Raw genomic sequence first — 13,780 nt, 5'->3', positions numbered from 1 at the left:
AAGCTGCAAAAACACAGCCACTACTGATTCACACATTAGAGACACACCTGAATCACATAACACAAGTTATTGCAGCTTAAAAACCAAAAACCACTTCACCTTTGAACAGTTTGTCTTTATTACTAGACTTTTGTGTTGTAAACGCTGAAAACTGCAGTACAGGGCAAATGAAAGAAGCGGCTCCATTCATCCTTTTGCATGAGTTAGTGCATAGATTTAAAAGTTCAGAAAAAAAAAAAAATCAAGCAAACATTTTAGCATAAGCTGCCTTCTCTTTCTCCTTTTGGGCTTTTATCTTCTGTTTGATTTTGAGTGTTTCCGTCTGGATAGCTGCTTAAAAAGAAAATCCATGATACAGTTATAGTAATCTCTTTAATTAGAACTAATATGTCAAGACCAGATCACACAGCTGCAAATTACCCATGTGACTTTGTTTAACAGAAATGCATTTAATATTCTATTAGGTCAGATACTAGCAGCAAAAAGACCCTGTCCCTTACCTTGTTTCACCTGGTGAGTTAACCAGGTAGAGGAGGGTGTAGCAAGCATAAAGTTGGTGCCAACATAGAATTTATTAGCTAAAAGTCTTATCCAATTTGACCAGGCAATTAAGAATGTTAATAAGACCCCTGTGGGGTAGGGAGGTGGTCCAAGAGGTGTGCTTTTGACCTACATAAGCAGGTTTCCCAGTGCAGCAGAAGCATCACTGCTCTATAAAAACAGGTTTTCCACCTCAGTGTGCTCTGCGCTCAATGCATCAGCATTTAAGCTGGTAGAAGCCAGCATTCTAGGCATCACACTGCTGTGATTTCCTGCTAAATCCTACCCTGGTTACTTTGTTCTGGTTTGTTTTTTTTTTTTTTTTAAGGAAAGAATTTATAAAGAAAGAGCTTTATTTTACCTTTGTCTTCAGGGGCTACTTCATGAGCCTTTTTAAGATCAGCCTTAAATAAAAGAGAAATATAAATTACTGTTCTGATTAAATGTTTAGATTAAAAATAAATAAATAAATATTGTGATAATTACCAATGCCTGATCGAGTTCTTTTATTCCCTGCCATCCTTGAGCCCGTCTGTAGAGAGCTTTAGTATTTGCTGGATCTATTTTAAGAGCCTGTAAATGTAATAAAATTGTCACATTAACATTTCAAATACTTCACAGCCTCCGATCTCCACAAATAGCACAGTTCACACCAGCAGACAATCTTCCCCAGTTGGTTTGAGGGTAAGCTGTTAAAACATTAACTGTGTAAAAAAGAATGTTATATTGTAGTACCAAAAGTGGTCTTTTGTGGAGGATGAGGATACATAAGCATAAAATGGGTTCTCTCTCTCTCACAAATAGAAAATATAGTGGCCGGGCAATGAGATTTTTCTACTACTTGATTACTTAAATTATGTTTTCAAAGTACCTCAGTTAATTTTGCTAGCTAGGTGTTTCATCTTCTTGCCTGTAAAGACTGTGTTCTTTATTCTTATTAGAGATAGTTCTACAGTTTGTCTCTTTTTTAGTTAAAGAATATAGTTTCTTAGTGATTACAGGAAATCTCTTTGCATATATGTGTGGCTTTATTAATATAATTTATTAACTTTAATCCATTGACAAAGAATTACAGTCCATTAGATGATGCATCTAGATTTTTTTGAATCACTTTATTGTTGTTCATATAAAGACAGCGTTACTCTGGGCACCCATCCTGATCTGTCTGCTGTAAAGTCTAGAGCCGCCTCTGTGTTAAGAATTAGAAAATCAGGTGTCTGTATTGTGTACAGAGAGGTAGTGTTCCTTGGTTTTACCCTGACCATTGTGCTTACAGCTACTTTAAAGCAAGGTTTGTTGGAACAGGTTCAGACGTTCATAATTCCTTATTTACACCAAATAATGAATGTATTACAGATTGTTAATTTGAAACGTTTTTGGCCTTAGGAAATCATAGAAGTGGAAGTGTATAGTTTCTCATTAATGGTTACCTTGAACTCTACTAGTTAATCTTAGGAAACTGGTGTTCTGATTAAAACACTTATACACTCTTTAACACTTGCATGTATTAAAGATGCAGGCTAAATACTTTACAGAACTCTACTACAGTAATGAAGTTGCCTTTATCTAAGAATTATGTTATCTTAAAAAGAAGGAAGGTTTGGTTTTTGTTGTTGTTTTGGGTTTGTTTTTTTTTGTTTTGTTTGGGGTTTTGTTGTTGTTTTGTTTTTGTTTTTCCACAATGGCAAGTATTATGATTAATAATTTCTATCTATAACACTTAAATGCTGTTTCATTTTTTACCACTGCCCAGATGACAAATATGACATTACACAGGGCTTTTTTTTTTCCTCATCCTCCATTTGTCCATTCTGAATGTCGGTTTATGAAAGTTTTCAATGTGTGGAGCCAGTTCACAAAAGACGCCTTACAAATAGATTAGCTGGGACTCCTGCTTTCAGCATGAAGCCCTAGGAGATGCTGCTCAAGATCCTCTGCTAAGAGATTAGAGCATTCTTTATTTCCTTCAAAATTTCAGAGTTTTGCTGAATTATTCAAAGTTTCCTCAAATGTACTAAATTTTGTCAGTATGTCTATGTCACTGTTACTTCTTTTTAAAATTTATTATTTTTCAATATTTCCATATTAATTGTTTTCTTCATTCTTTCTACCTATTCACTGCTTTTTTTTCACCACTAAGCCTACCTTAAAGGACTTTAGTTAAAAGAGTCACTTCAGTTATTTAATACAGGACCATCAAATCTAAAAGCAAGTGAAATGCTTTGCTTGTATGAATCTTCTGGAGAAAAGTACTCCTAGTTCACTGAAGACAGTTTAACTCTTTGTAATATAAAAATTAGGTCTGTTCTTAGTAAACAAAACTGGCAGTGTACCTTTTTCTGGCAGAAAGCAACAGCCCCCTTTTGTTCGTTTCTATTGAGTCGCTGCAATTTCAAAATCTTTTTAAAAAGCCATATAATTAGAAGTTAGTAATAACTTCACAATCAGCCTTCTACTTTGTTTAGTTTCAAATGATAAGCTTGTCAGAAGACTCTTAAAAAAAGCTTTGTAGTTTCAGTCTCCATTTTCTACACAGGCCAACTGTTAATCAAAATACTAAACATTAAATTTACCTCTGAACAACTTTCAATGGCTCCCTGCCAATCCGACAGCTTTAGTTTACAAGCGGCAATATTTAAAATGCAGGTCAAAGCAACCGTCTTTAACTTTGGTTTGTCTGCCTCCTCTGCCACTGCTTCAGAAGCTTCTACATACCTGCAGAAAAACAGTTTTACAAAGAACATGCATTAGTGTTGCAACTTCCATTTTGTTCTTAGCTACCATTCCACAGATAAGTGTGAACTACGCTCTCCAAACTGGTATTTTTAAAGCAGCCTCAATTCCACTATCACGAATACTTATTAGACTAAATATATAAGACCTGTCCTGGCAAAAAAGATGAACTCGTTAGTGAATGTTTTGCTCTAACTCTTAATTCTCCACTGTACTAACAGCATTCTTTTCCTTAGAAAAATGCACTATTCCAGATGGCATGAAACCATTAGAATTTATCTCAATGACTGTTTATTTTCAAAAAACATGTTCCTCATCAGTGGAACACCACCACTGCACTTTCCACATTCATGGGAAGCTTCGTCTCTTCTTCAGTTCCCCCATTAATATTTTAATTAATTTAGGCGTTTATAGCTAAAAGCTGAAGCTAACTTTACTTTATAGAGGAGAGTGTTTTATGAGCATTAGTAACTCCACCTTCTATCCATTGTCTTCCTTCATGACTTTTTTCCTGAATTTCAAAACAGACACTGCTTCAGGACTGAGTGACATCAGTTACCACATCTGTGTTCCATAGGCAAACTCGCAGGCAAACAGTATCTCATTCTTAATTTACAATGTGCTAATACTGTCAGTTTTTTACTTTAAGTGGCAAAGGTCTGTTGCGGATATAAAAGTTCTAGCTCTTTTTTTAATGGCCTACTTAATAGAACTTCTGTGGTTTTTATTTTAAAAATAAAAATAATGGGTTTTGTATTTTAGGCACGCCATGACAAATGAAGTCTTTGCAGATCCATGCCCACCTAACTTCAATTTTTGCATGCCCTATCTTTTGAGTATTGAATGGTTTGTATACAACTTTGGATGACAGAAATAAGTAATAGTTTAAAAGTTAGCCATAGTCCAAAAGATTTTTCCACTTGTTGGGCATCATGCAAAAGAGGAGAACCAGGAGAGTAAAAAGGGTAAAAAGCCTAAGGAGTGTTACAATACAAAACTGTGTTATGTTCAAAACAAAAAGAATACTGCTATAATGTTTATAAATCATACAAAACCATGAAAGATTGCAACCATTCTGGAAACAAAATCAGAGTTTCCAAGTCAGAGAAATCAATAATATTCAGAGAGACCAAAGGAAATAATACATTTTTTGGCAAAAAGTGTCAATTCTTTCATTTAAAAGAAATTTTAAAAACGTGGGTAAGCAGCAGTAAGGCAAGAAACAGAATGGAAGGCTATAATGGTTACTGTTGGTAAAAAGAAAACAACATTGCCAGATGGCCTGGTACGTAATTTGTACATAAGACATGGGAGATACCCCAGTAAGAGCTGTTCTGTTCCTATCAATTCTGGCTAAGTGACGGCTACAATACACCATCTTACTTAGATGTATCATATTTTAGGATACAATAACAATGCATGTCCACAAAAGTGTGATCTATAAAGAAGAGCTGGAATGATCAGATTTGTTTAGTCTACAGAAATTACTATCCTTTCCATCCACAAAGGAAAAAAAAAATGCACCAAATATAAGCTGTCTACTCCGACTGGAAGAGTCTTCATCAGGTGTGCTTAAGATTGAGCAAGACAACTAATTGTGAGGGATGGCATAATTATACCTCATATTTACTTAAGAATGGGAAAAGGTAATAGACAGATACAACACAAAGTTCCTTAAAGATCCATTCCAACCTTTTTATCCTGTTTACTTTGGGATTTCTGTTGGGCTGTGATGGGCTTTTTGAGGGCAGAAAGAGATGTTACATCTTGGGTTAACACCTGTAATTAAAGGATTCATTCTTATGCTTCAGAAAGGCATCAATTGTTTGAAGCCCAGTCAGTTGAAAAATTCAACTGAAGCACTAAATATGCCTTCATTTATTTTTCTCTCATTATTGTTACTGCTAGTTAATCAATGATCTGTTAGAAGGTAGGGAGGAAGGTCAGTATAACTTAAAAATAAGAGTTTTTAGGAGAAGCTCATATGCATAAAGCAAAAAGCACGAAAAGAATAAAGGAGCAGCATGGACACAAAAGCAGAAAAAACATGATTTTGAAGGCAAGTCTGCACTATACATCAAGTCAGGATGACGGTATGGAGCCTCAGAAAAAATAATAATTAATTAATGAACACCACACTTGGGGGTGCCCTCTCTTGAGCTTTCCAGTTTCCTAAACCTACTGTTTTTTTAGAAATCAGAGAACAAGTATCTCTCTCCTTTCCTGTCCATTAACTATTCTATGTACCACTGTGCTTTTCTTCCCAGTTATGCACCAGCACAGCAGGAGTATTAAAAAGAGCATTTAGTCAGTTCTAAACAATGCTTCCTGCCTATAGCTCTTACCTAGCTGTGAGCAGAGACCTACTTGAGTAAGTAGCTAAAAATCAGTTTCAGAAGGCTCTTTTATTTTAAAAAAAAAAAAAGAGCACAGCAACAGGCACTTTTAAAATGCACGTATCATTGCTTGATAGCAGTATTAATCTGGGTTACAGGAGCTACCTGATTGAATGATGATAGCCTTACCGTAAACTTTTACTATACTTTTTAGCTGCCACTGCCCAATTTTGCGATTTGAAGAAAGTATTTCCTATATTCTTTATGTCTTCTGCTATGGCCACAATCTTGTCAACCTAATAGAATAGATGGAAAATATAAAGTATGAACATAATTATGAAATAAGTCTTGATTTACCTAATATTTAACAGTAGGATCCCATGTCCATCCTCTTTCAAATATTATTATGTCAGAATAAAGATAGTCCAATTTTAGACAAGTACAAGCTTCAAACCACTTCTGTAAAATTCTCTATTTAACACAATCGTCTGAAAGATGAAATTCCTAATGGATTTTCTACAGTATAAAGAGTGAGAAAATACCAGAGGTAACATAGCAGTTCAGCTCCCTCCCCTAAATGCTGGTACCCCCACACAGAACTATATATAAATGTGTTCACCATTATTCATAGAAAAGAAGACATGTTAACAATCTAAGTATTCAACCAAGACTGCCTTACTCCTGAGAAAATTTTCTCTTCTGCTTCTCAAAATGGTATTAGTCACCTGAACTCTGCCTGCTCTCAAACTAAAAGTTGTATCAACATAATTCTCCTTCTCTCAAAACATCTATGGAAGGAGAAAAAAAACAACTGCATGTCTTTATCAAATCCATCGTATCTATTTCCAGAATGGCATACATTTCAAGTGTTAAGTTACTTTTCTAGTGGCAATTAACAGTTTATAATTACTGCTGTCTATATCACAGTAGTCTTATGCTCTGACAGATGTATATATTGCCATTTGTAATACTATCAGTTTACACTTGTACCCTACTAGAATTAATGACCTTGGAAAAATCTGATCGCAGCATGAGACCAATGTCAAAATGTTTTCTGTAGTTACTTTATATGAACCAGTTTAAAGTCAAAGGAGGGAGGCACCTGCCAACTTCAGTTCTGAACCACAGCAAATGCCCTCCAAAAACATTTTCACAAATAAAAGTGGTCCTCATAGCCAGGTCCAAGGAGCTCCTGGTTTCTAGCTGTAATGTGGTTTTTTACTGTTCAATTTCCAATTCTGTATTTGGAATCTAAACATGCAGCCCCCTTTTTCTTTCCCCTCTCACGAATCACTGTGTGATTTACACAGTTTGTCTATATTTCACTTCCAAAATAAAGTAAAAACCTGCAGCAGAGCAGGTTTCACCAGTCTGCTCCATAACTCTCAACAGCATGTCTTCCTTCGGTTCAAACGACCTGAAAAGAAAACAGCTACTGGGGATTAAGAATTACTAACTCTGATGTAGTAAGAATCTTTTAAAAAGGTTGATCCTTTATTATTTCTAGTAAATGAGGCAAAATCTTTTAAAGTGTGGATATTTTAAAAGTAGCACAGAAAAAGTGTGTAGGTACAACAATAAGTTAGTCATCTGCAGGGCTGAGTTCTAGTAATTGCCATTTGTCACTACAGCACAAACAAAAGTAAAAAGAAACAAAGAACAGAAAAAAATTAAGTGTAATAATTTTAAGTTATTGTGGTTCTAATTACTGGGGAAAAAAATTAGCTGCAGTTAGCACTGAAAAAAAAAAAAGAGAGACAGCAATCCCCTCCCACAGCATTCTCTTTCCTAAAATTGAATGTCACCATTTAATCAGGACCTTAATCGATTCCTAAGAAAAAAAGCTTAGTGAACATCATCACAGAGACCATGTGACTCAGATTACCTACAAGTCTTGCATTCTGTAAAATACGTACCTTAAAAGAAAAATACTTACATCTTTCAAGTCTATATCAGAATCTTCAGGAAAATCTGGATGAGCATCTCCAGACCCATCCTGGGGAACAATTCCCCAGTCATCTCCTTCCTTTAGCTCTCCACATTCTGCAATGACGCACAACTGAAAAGAAAGGAAGTGTAAGCAGCAGTATTGCTTATTAAGACAATTTAAAAACAAAAACAACAAAACCCCACTTCTGAGTGCTCTTTGAAATTCAGTAAAAATGCTTTTTCAGTGCTGTTTCATCTGTTGTTTGGATGCATTGATTTCAGAAACCCACCACATCATTAGCCTATCACCATCAAAAGGCTATTATTACAGAAAGTGTTGCCTTCAGAGGAGCAGCATTCCAAGAACACCATACCCACGCTGCACAGAGAGGCTGGAAAAGGAACTGGCAGCAAGCTGAAAATAACTGGTTAACTTTTAATAGTTATAGACATTATACCAAGCATTTGGAAGAAATGAATATATATAATATAACACAAAAATAAACGTCATCCCTAACTGCTTTGGATTTTGCTTACCTTAGCAGGATTTTCTCCGTTTACTTCAACGTTTTCTAATATTTTAACTACACCCATTCCTTTGATCACTTGGCCAAACACCACGTGTTTCCCATCCAGGTGAGAAGTAGGCACCGTTGTAATAAAGAACTGAGAACCATTAGTACCCGGTCCTGCATTTGCCATGCTCAGCAGCCCTGGTTTATCATGCTGCATTGGGGGAAAAAAAAAATCACAACCAACTTAGGGAAGATCTGTTATAAAACCATATATAAGATTCTGTAAGGCTATTAACATTTATAGCAAGGATAGCCATAATGACAACCTGGTAAACCAGACAGTCACATACAGCTGGCAACTAATTTTACCTATCGTAACTGAAGCAGGCAAATGCCCCACTCTGCATCTTCACTGGCCACCCAGCAGCCTAGCACGCAGAGCCACATGTGTGACTTGATGCTGTAACATCTGTCTGTTTCTTGTGCGCTCAGTCCCCTGCGCAGCTGCTCAGTTTAGACAGATCAGCTAAGAGGTATATGAAGCTCCTCACTGGATTATTCCAGACCACTGGCCTCAAGAAACAAAGCAGAACACCACCTAAGCCAACTTTAATGTTACACTGTCAAGATTGGTATGTATTGTTACGTTTATAAAGGCTAGTCACACAATGTTGTAGAACTATGGGGTTTAGGGGACTGTGGTCTTCGTTATTTAAAGGTTGGTGGATGTTTTTTAAACTCCTTCACTTTCCTAGAGAGACAGTTTTTATTCCATTGGGATTTTTAACTATCTAAATATTTTGGCTCATGATACCAGGCCACAAACTAACAAAAATTTATTAAACAGCCCAACATGAGAATTATATTGTTTATCTTGTTTCCTGTAAGTATTTTTTCCTTCTTGGAAATAAGAATTATCTTGCTCCATCATACAGAATATTTAATTTTCACTTGTACTGCAAAAATGTACTTTTCATATGTGTGGTGAATCTCTTGTTGTTAAACTGGCATGACAAGAGTCATTTGTCAGGCATTGAAACCGGCTGCCCAGGGAAGTGGTAGAGTCACCATCCCTGAAGGTGTTTAAAAGATGTGTAGATGAGGTTCTTAGGGACATGGTTTAGTGCCAGTGGTAGGTTAATGGTTGGACTTGATGATCTTGATGGTCTCTTCCAACCAAGATGATTCTATCATTAATATATTATTCTCCACAAATTGATCTGGTTATTAAGTGCAAGGAACTCCACTTATCGTGAAGTCAGTATGTTATACCAAGACACTGGTACATGTCTGAAGCATGCAAGCTGTGGTATTCCTAAGAAACTTGATATTGTGGGGAGGAGGAAAAAAATAAAATAATATGACAGCACTGAAGAGATGGAAACAGAAACTGCTGTGAACTAGACCTCAGAGCTCAATGGGAAGTTGATTAGTTTGACACAACAGTCTGAGAAAGCTGTATTTAAGCATCTGGTTTGTACCTATAGTCTCCACCACTTCAAAGAACCTGCAGTTTTGAAAACTCTTCCCACAGAGTGTTTAGATTTCCATGGTGGCAGGGAGAACTCCTTGCCTGAAGTGTTTATCCAGTCATACGGCACAGTGAGTCTGAATCTTTCAACTAACTCTATGATGAATGCTGGAGCCACATTTCCAGCTATTGCTCTGAACTTGGTAATGGACTTTGATGTCTGACTAGTGGAGGATTGACATATTTTCTTTTCCTAAAACTGTTTGGGGGAAGCACAATTGCAGTCAGGTCTTTGTTTCAACCACAGGACAGCGATGTCTGTAATTTTTTTAGTCCGTGTTGCTGAGGAGTCATTCATATGCTATCCCATAATAACCCTGTTAATGCCAGTGCTGAGAATTGTTACACCTACAGCAGCAGGTGTCCTGGTTGTTGTAATGAGTACTTGAAAAACATGTTATTTGTGCTGTTTCCAGGTAGTACTCCTACCCAGGTTCAAGATGTGACTACTGATAGTTAGAGCACAGGGGATTTTTTCCAGCTACACAGCCCTTTACACGCATCCAAGAACACAGAAGAATGCTAAGAACAATGATTCTGTTTACCACCTTTCTCCAGAATAATCAAAAAATGTAAGTCACAGTGTACAGGAAATACTTAAATGTGGAGATCTTCAAACACTATATAAATTGTAGCCCTATGGTACACAGACATGCTATACAGTACGGTGAAAAGAAGTCTTCTTCCCTTTCTTGAATACCCATTTTTTAAAAAAAGATAGAACTATAGTCCTTAAAAAGACGGATTTAAAAATACTGAAAGCAAACATTTCTTCTTCAAAAGTATAAAAAGGAACTCAGTCTTATGTAAAAAGACAGACCTTGCAGGCACCAACCGCATTTTGAAGGTTATGCCTTTGCAAAAGGAACAGGGAATGACACAGGACGCATCCTGAGAAAACATTAATCTTGGAAAAAAGAACGTTAATTCTGAACTTGAAGAAAAATATAAAACACTGAAACTTCAAAACCGAATACAATTAGTATTTTCAACAGAATACCTTATAATGAAAGTTTTCATCTTCAAATTTTTCACCATATATACTTTCTCCACCTGTGCCATTTTGGTTTGAGAAATCTCCACCCTGGACCATGAACTGCTTAATAACTGTAAAAGAAAATAATTATAAAACATAGCAGCAAGGCAGGAAAGGCACAAAGAAAACCAATTCAGAGATGAAGAGCAATTCCTGTCACTAGCACTTGGGCCTAAATAAAACTGAAAACCACCTTCTTTATCAAGTCTCCCCTAAATACTCCTTTCCAGGTAAGTGGACATCACTTGATATTTAATCCTTTACCCGAAATCCATTTCAAACTACACACAACTCTTAGTAAACTAGTTTTACTAACTTACTAGTAAATTTATGATTTACTATTGTCAATGCATAGTAAAAATATCCAGTCACTAGGAGGTTCAAAAAGTCAAAAACTTACTTTCAGCTAAGTTATTTCTTAAACAAATGTTCCAAAATATTATTTAACATTAGTTCAAATACTGATAATGGAGGACTTCCGTTACCAGCAGGTAATCAGAGAACTTAATAGAACTTACTTCTGTGGAAAGGACATCCTTTATAATGAAGAGGCTTTCCAGTGGTAGGCCCTGTTCCTTTCTCTCCTGTACATAACGCACGGAAATTTTCAGCAGTTTTGGGTACAACATCAGCAAACAATTCGAAGACAATGCGTCCAACTGAAATGACAAAGAGAGAATTAGACATATTTTTAAGTCCTGTCTTTTACATGGTGATGTGTTGAGCATTACAGAGCAAAGGTAATTAATATTTCAGACTTGACTGTATTTATTTAGATTACTATTAAACTGACATTTTGGGTTTGTTCCATGGCAATCACTGACAGAGTTACATTAGGGTTTTAGCAAGGTTATTACCAACAACGAATTCCACTATCAAGAGTAATTTACAGGGAATAAAGACAGATTCTGCCAGAAACTATCAAAAGTACCAAATGCATTTTCTGCCAAAAAAATGTGTGTGGGAAATCACACATGCATATATTAAAGTCAAATTATGTATTGTAACATGCATACTTATTTTATGTCCCTTTTAACATGTACATGTAGCTTGTTCAAGCAAAATCAGCTACAATAAAAAAGACTGTTTTGTGGAGACTTTCATGTGATCTAAGAACTTATGCTAAACATGTACGCCAACCTTATTCCTCATTCTCTTAAATCTCAATTTTACTAAGACACCGTAACACCTAACATGCATATGAATAATGGCTATTTACAGTTACAGATGCTACAAGCAATTATTAAAAAATGTACACGTTTTAACTAAAGGAAGTGAAAGCTGAGTAGCTAACAGATCCTGTAATAGGCGATAAATGGATTATGTGTCAAATTCTCATCTTTTCACAAAGTGGCTTCTCGGAGAGATATTTCTCACTCCTAGCAGCTGCCACCAGTTGCTGCTGCTGTTTTCTCATCAGCCTCACAGTCAATTAGTTATCATATCTTCACTCCACCGGAAACCAAATGTAAATACATTAATTCTAATTAATACAGGAATGAAAACAAATTAGACAACTGAAAGTCAATAAAAGACAAATCATCTTACAGACTTATTATTGAGTAGCAGAATGAGTAAACAAGAGGCAATATTCTGACAAAAAGGCATCATCTATCTTCACCCATGCAAATTTTGAAAACCTGCACTTTTGAATATCACCCCAGCATCCATGTTGTTGTTTTGTTGTTTCCACTTCGACCATTTGCCCAGATTTTCGAATGACCTCTGCCAACACCAGCCATGCCAAGAGAACAACCGATCCCAAGAGAATGACTGATGCCAAGAGAATGACTGGGACCAAGGGTCTGCCAGAGCTTTCGGCCTAGCACAGGCCACCACCCCCCGGCAGCCCCAGGCCAGCAGCAGCCAGGTGAGGCCTGGCACCACGGCCCCACGCGTGGGTGGCAGGACACGGCCTGAGAGCAGGGTGAGGGCTGCTCTCACCCAGGCCGAGCTCGGCAGGCTGGCGGCACGTGTTAGCGGGTGTGTAGGTGCGGGCCGTGGCCATAGGTACCCCGGGGACCTATACGGTGCAGGGCAGCAAGCCAGCCTGCTACACTTGGCCGGGCGAGGCTGTTCAGGGATGGCGTCGCAGGGGATCGCTGATGGCGCTGTACGTGCCCGCTCCCCGGCATCACGGTCGGGTGCACCCCTCAGCTGGGAAGCCCCAGGGAACGGGAGGCCGATGCAGCCATGTTGTCTTTCCCTCTGTTTCCCTCGGGCCTGTTCATTCAGCGGGGAAACCCCAGCGGAGCTCGCAGGTCCCGGCGGGGAGGCAGTCTCCCGCCCCACAGGAGGCCCGTTCGCGGCGGGGCCATGTTTCTCCCCCTTCCCGGCACCGCGTGTGTGTGCCCGCAGCACGCCACCGCAGCTTCGGGGTCCCTCCCCGTCGAGAACGTTCGGTGCCGCGGCCCGACTGACGCGTGAGCCGCCCCGCTCCCGCCCGCTCCCCGCCACCCGGCCCGGGCTCCGCGTGTTCAGCACAGAGGGGCCCCGGCCTCGGGCCCCCCCGGCCTCGGGCCCCCCGGCCCCGGCCCAACCACGCGGGTCTCGCCCGGATCCCCGCCGCTCCCTTCCCGCCCCCTCCCCACCTCTCTCGCCCCCGATGTCCACATCGAAGAAGGCGCGGGGGTTGGAGGGCTTGCTGGGCCGGGCGACAGGGGACGGATGCGACATATCGCAGCTGCCCGCTGCCGCGGTGGCTCCGCCTTACTCGGCCGCTCGCGATTCCGGCCGCCGCGGGGTCGGGACCGCTTCCCGCTCCTCCCACCGGCGGGGCCGGCGGCTGGCGGAGGGCGCCGCAGCCACCGTGGGGACAGAAGCCTGCCCCCAGCTAATGGCGGCGGGCGGGCGCTCTCAGGGGAGGCTGAGGGAGCGCGGGCGGGCGGGCGCCGCGGGCGGCAGCGCGGCGGGGGCGGGTGTGTTGCGGGCGGCTCTCGGTGCCTCCGGTGCGGCCCTCGGTGCCCCCGGCGCGGCCTCGCACCGCTCGCCGAGGCGCCGGGCGGGAAGGCGACGGGTAGTGGCGCAACGCGGGTGCCGCACGGCGGAGCCAGGGCCCCGCAGATGCCTGCGGGAAAGGTCTGCCTCGGCCTCCTGCCTCCGAGACGTCTTTAATCACTTGGAGGTAACCTGCAAAGAAAAAACGTTTGTTTCTTGAGAG

General features: G+C 39.8%; 1 protein-coding gene across 2 annotated transcripts; it reads right to left on the bottom strand.

Annotated features, from left to right (window-relative positions):
- Positions 1-94: 94 nt before the first annotated feature.
- On the bottom strand, positions 95-13,728 carry PPID (peptidylprolyl isomerase D). 2 transcript variants are annotated; one of them, XM_065061451.1, is made up of 10 exons: positions 13,212-13,728; positions 11,139-11,279; positions 10,585-10,691; positions 8,076-8,264; positions 7,546-7,668; positions 5,799-5,905; positions 3,114-3,255; positions 1,027-1,113; positions 902-944; positions 95-333 (listed from the first exon to the last, which is right to left on the bottom strand). In XM_065061451.1, the coding sequence occupies exons 1-10, from the start codon at positions 13,294-13,296 to the stop codon at positions 242-244; spliced, it is 1,116 nt and encodes a 371-aa protein (XP_064917523.1). In that variant the 5' UTR covers positions 13,297-13,728; the 3' UTR covers positions 95-241. The 2 variants fall into 2 exon arrangements, with proteins under 2 accessions (XP_064917523.1, XP_064917524.1); XM_065061452.1 differs by having other exon boundaries at positions 95-330; positions 13,212-13,716.
- Between the last annotated feature and the right edge of the window lie 52 nt (positions 13,729-13,780).

The sequence above is a fragment of the Columba livia genome, chromosome 4 (assembly GCF_036013475.1).
Source record: "Columba livia isolate bColLiv1 breed racing homer chromosome 4, bColLiv1.pat.W.v2, whole genome shotgun sequence".
NCBI lineage: Eukaryota > Metazoa > Chordata > Aves > Columbiformes > Columbidae > Columba > Columba livia.
The sequence above is the reverse complement of the archived record's forward strand: the minus strand, read 5'-3'. Positions and strand labels throughout refer to the sequence as shown.

Bases quoted from the DNA above. Each gene is read 5' to 3' on its own strand.
- PPID (XM_065061451.1), bottom strand. From the start codon at position 13,296: ATGTCGCATCCGTCCCCTGTCGCCCGGCCCAGCAAGCCCTCCAACCCC. The intron at 7,669-8,075 runs GTAAGCAAAATC...CTTTCTTTTCAG, and splicing joins ACGGAGAAAATCCTGCTAAG to TTGTGCGTCATTGCAGAATG. The intron at 334-901 runs GTAAAATAAAGC...TTTCTTTTTAAG, and splicing joins AGTAGCCCCTGAAGACAAAG to CAGCTATCCAGACGGAAACA.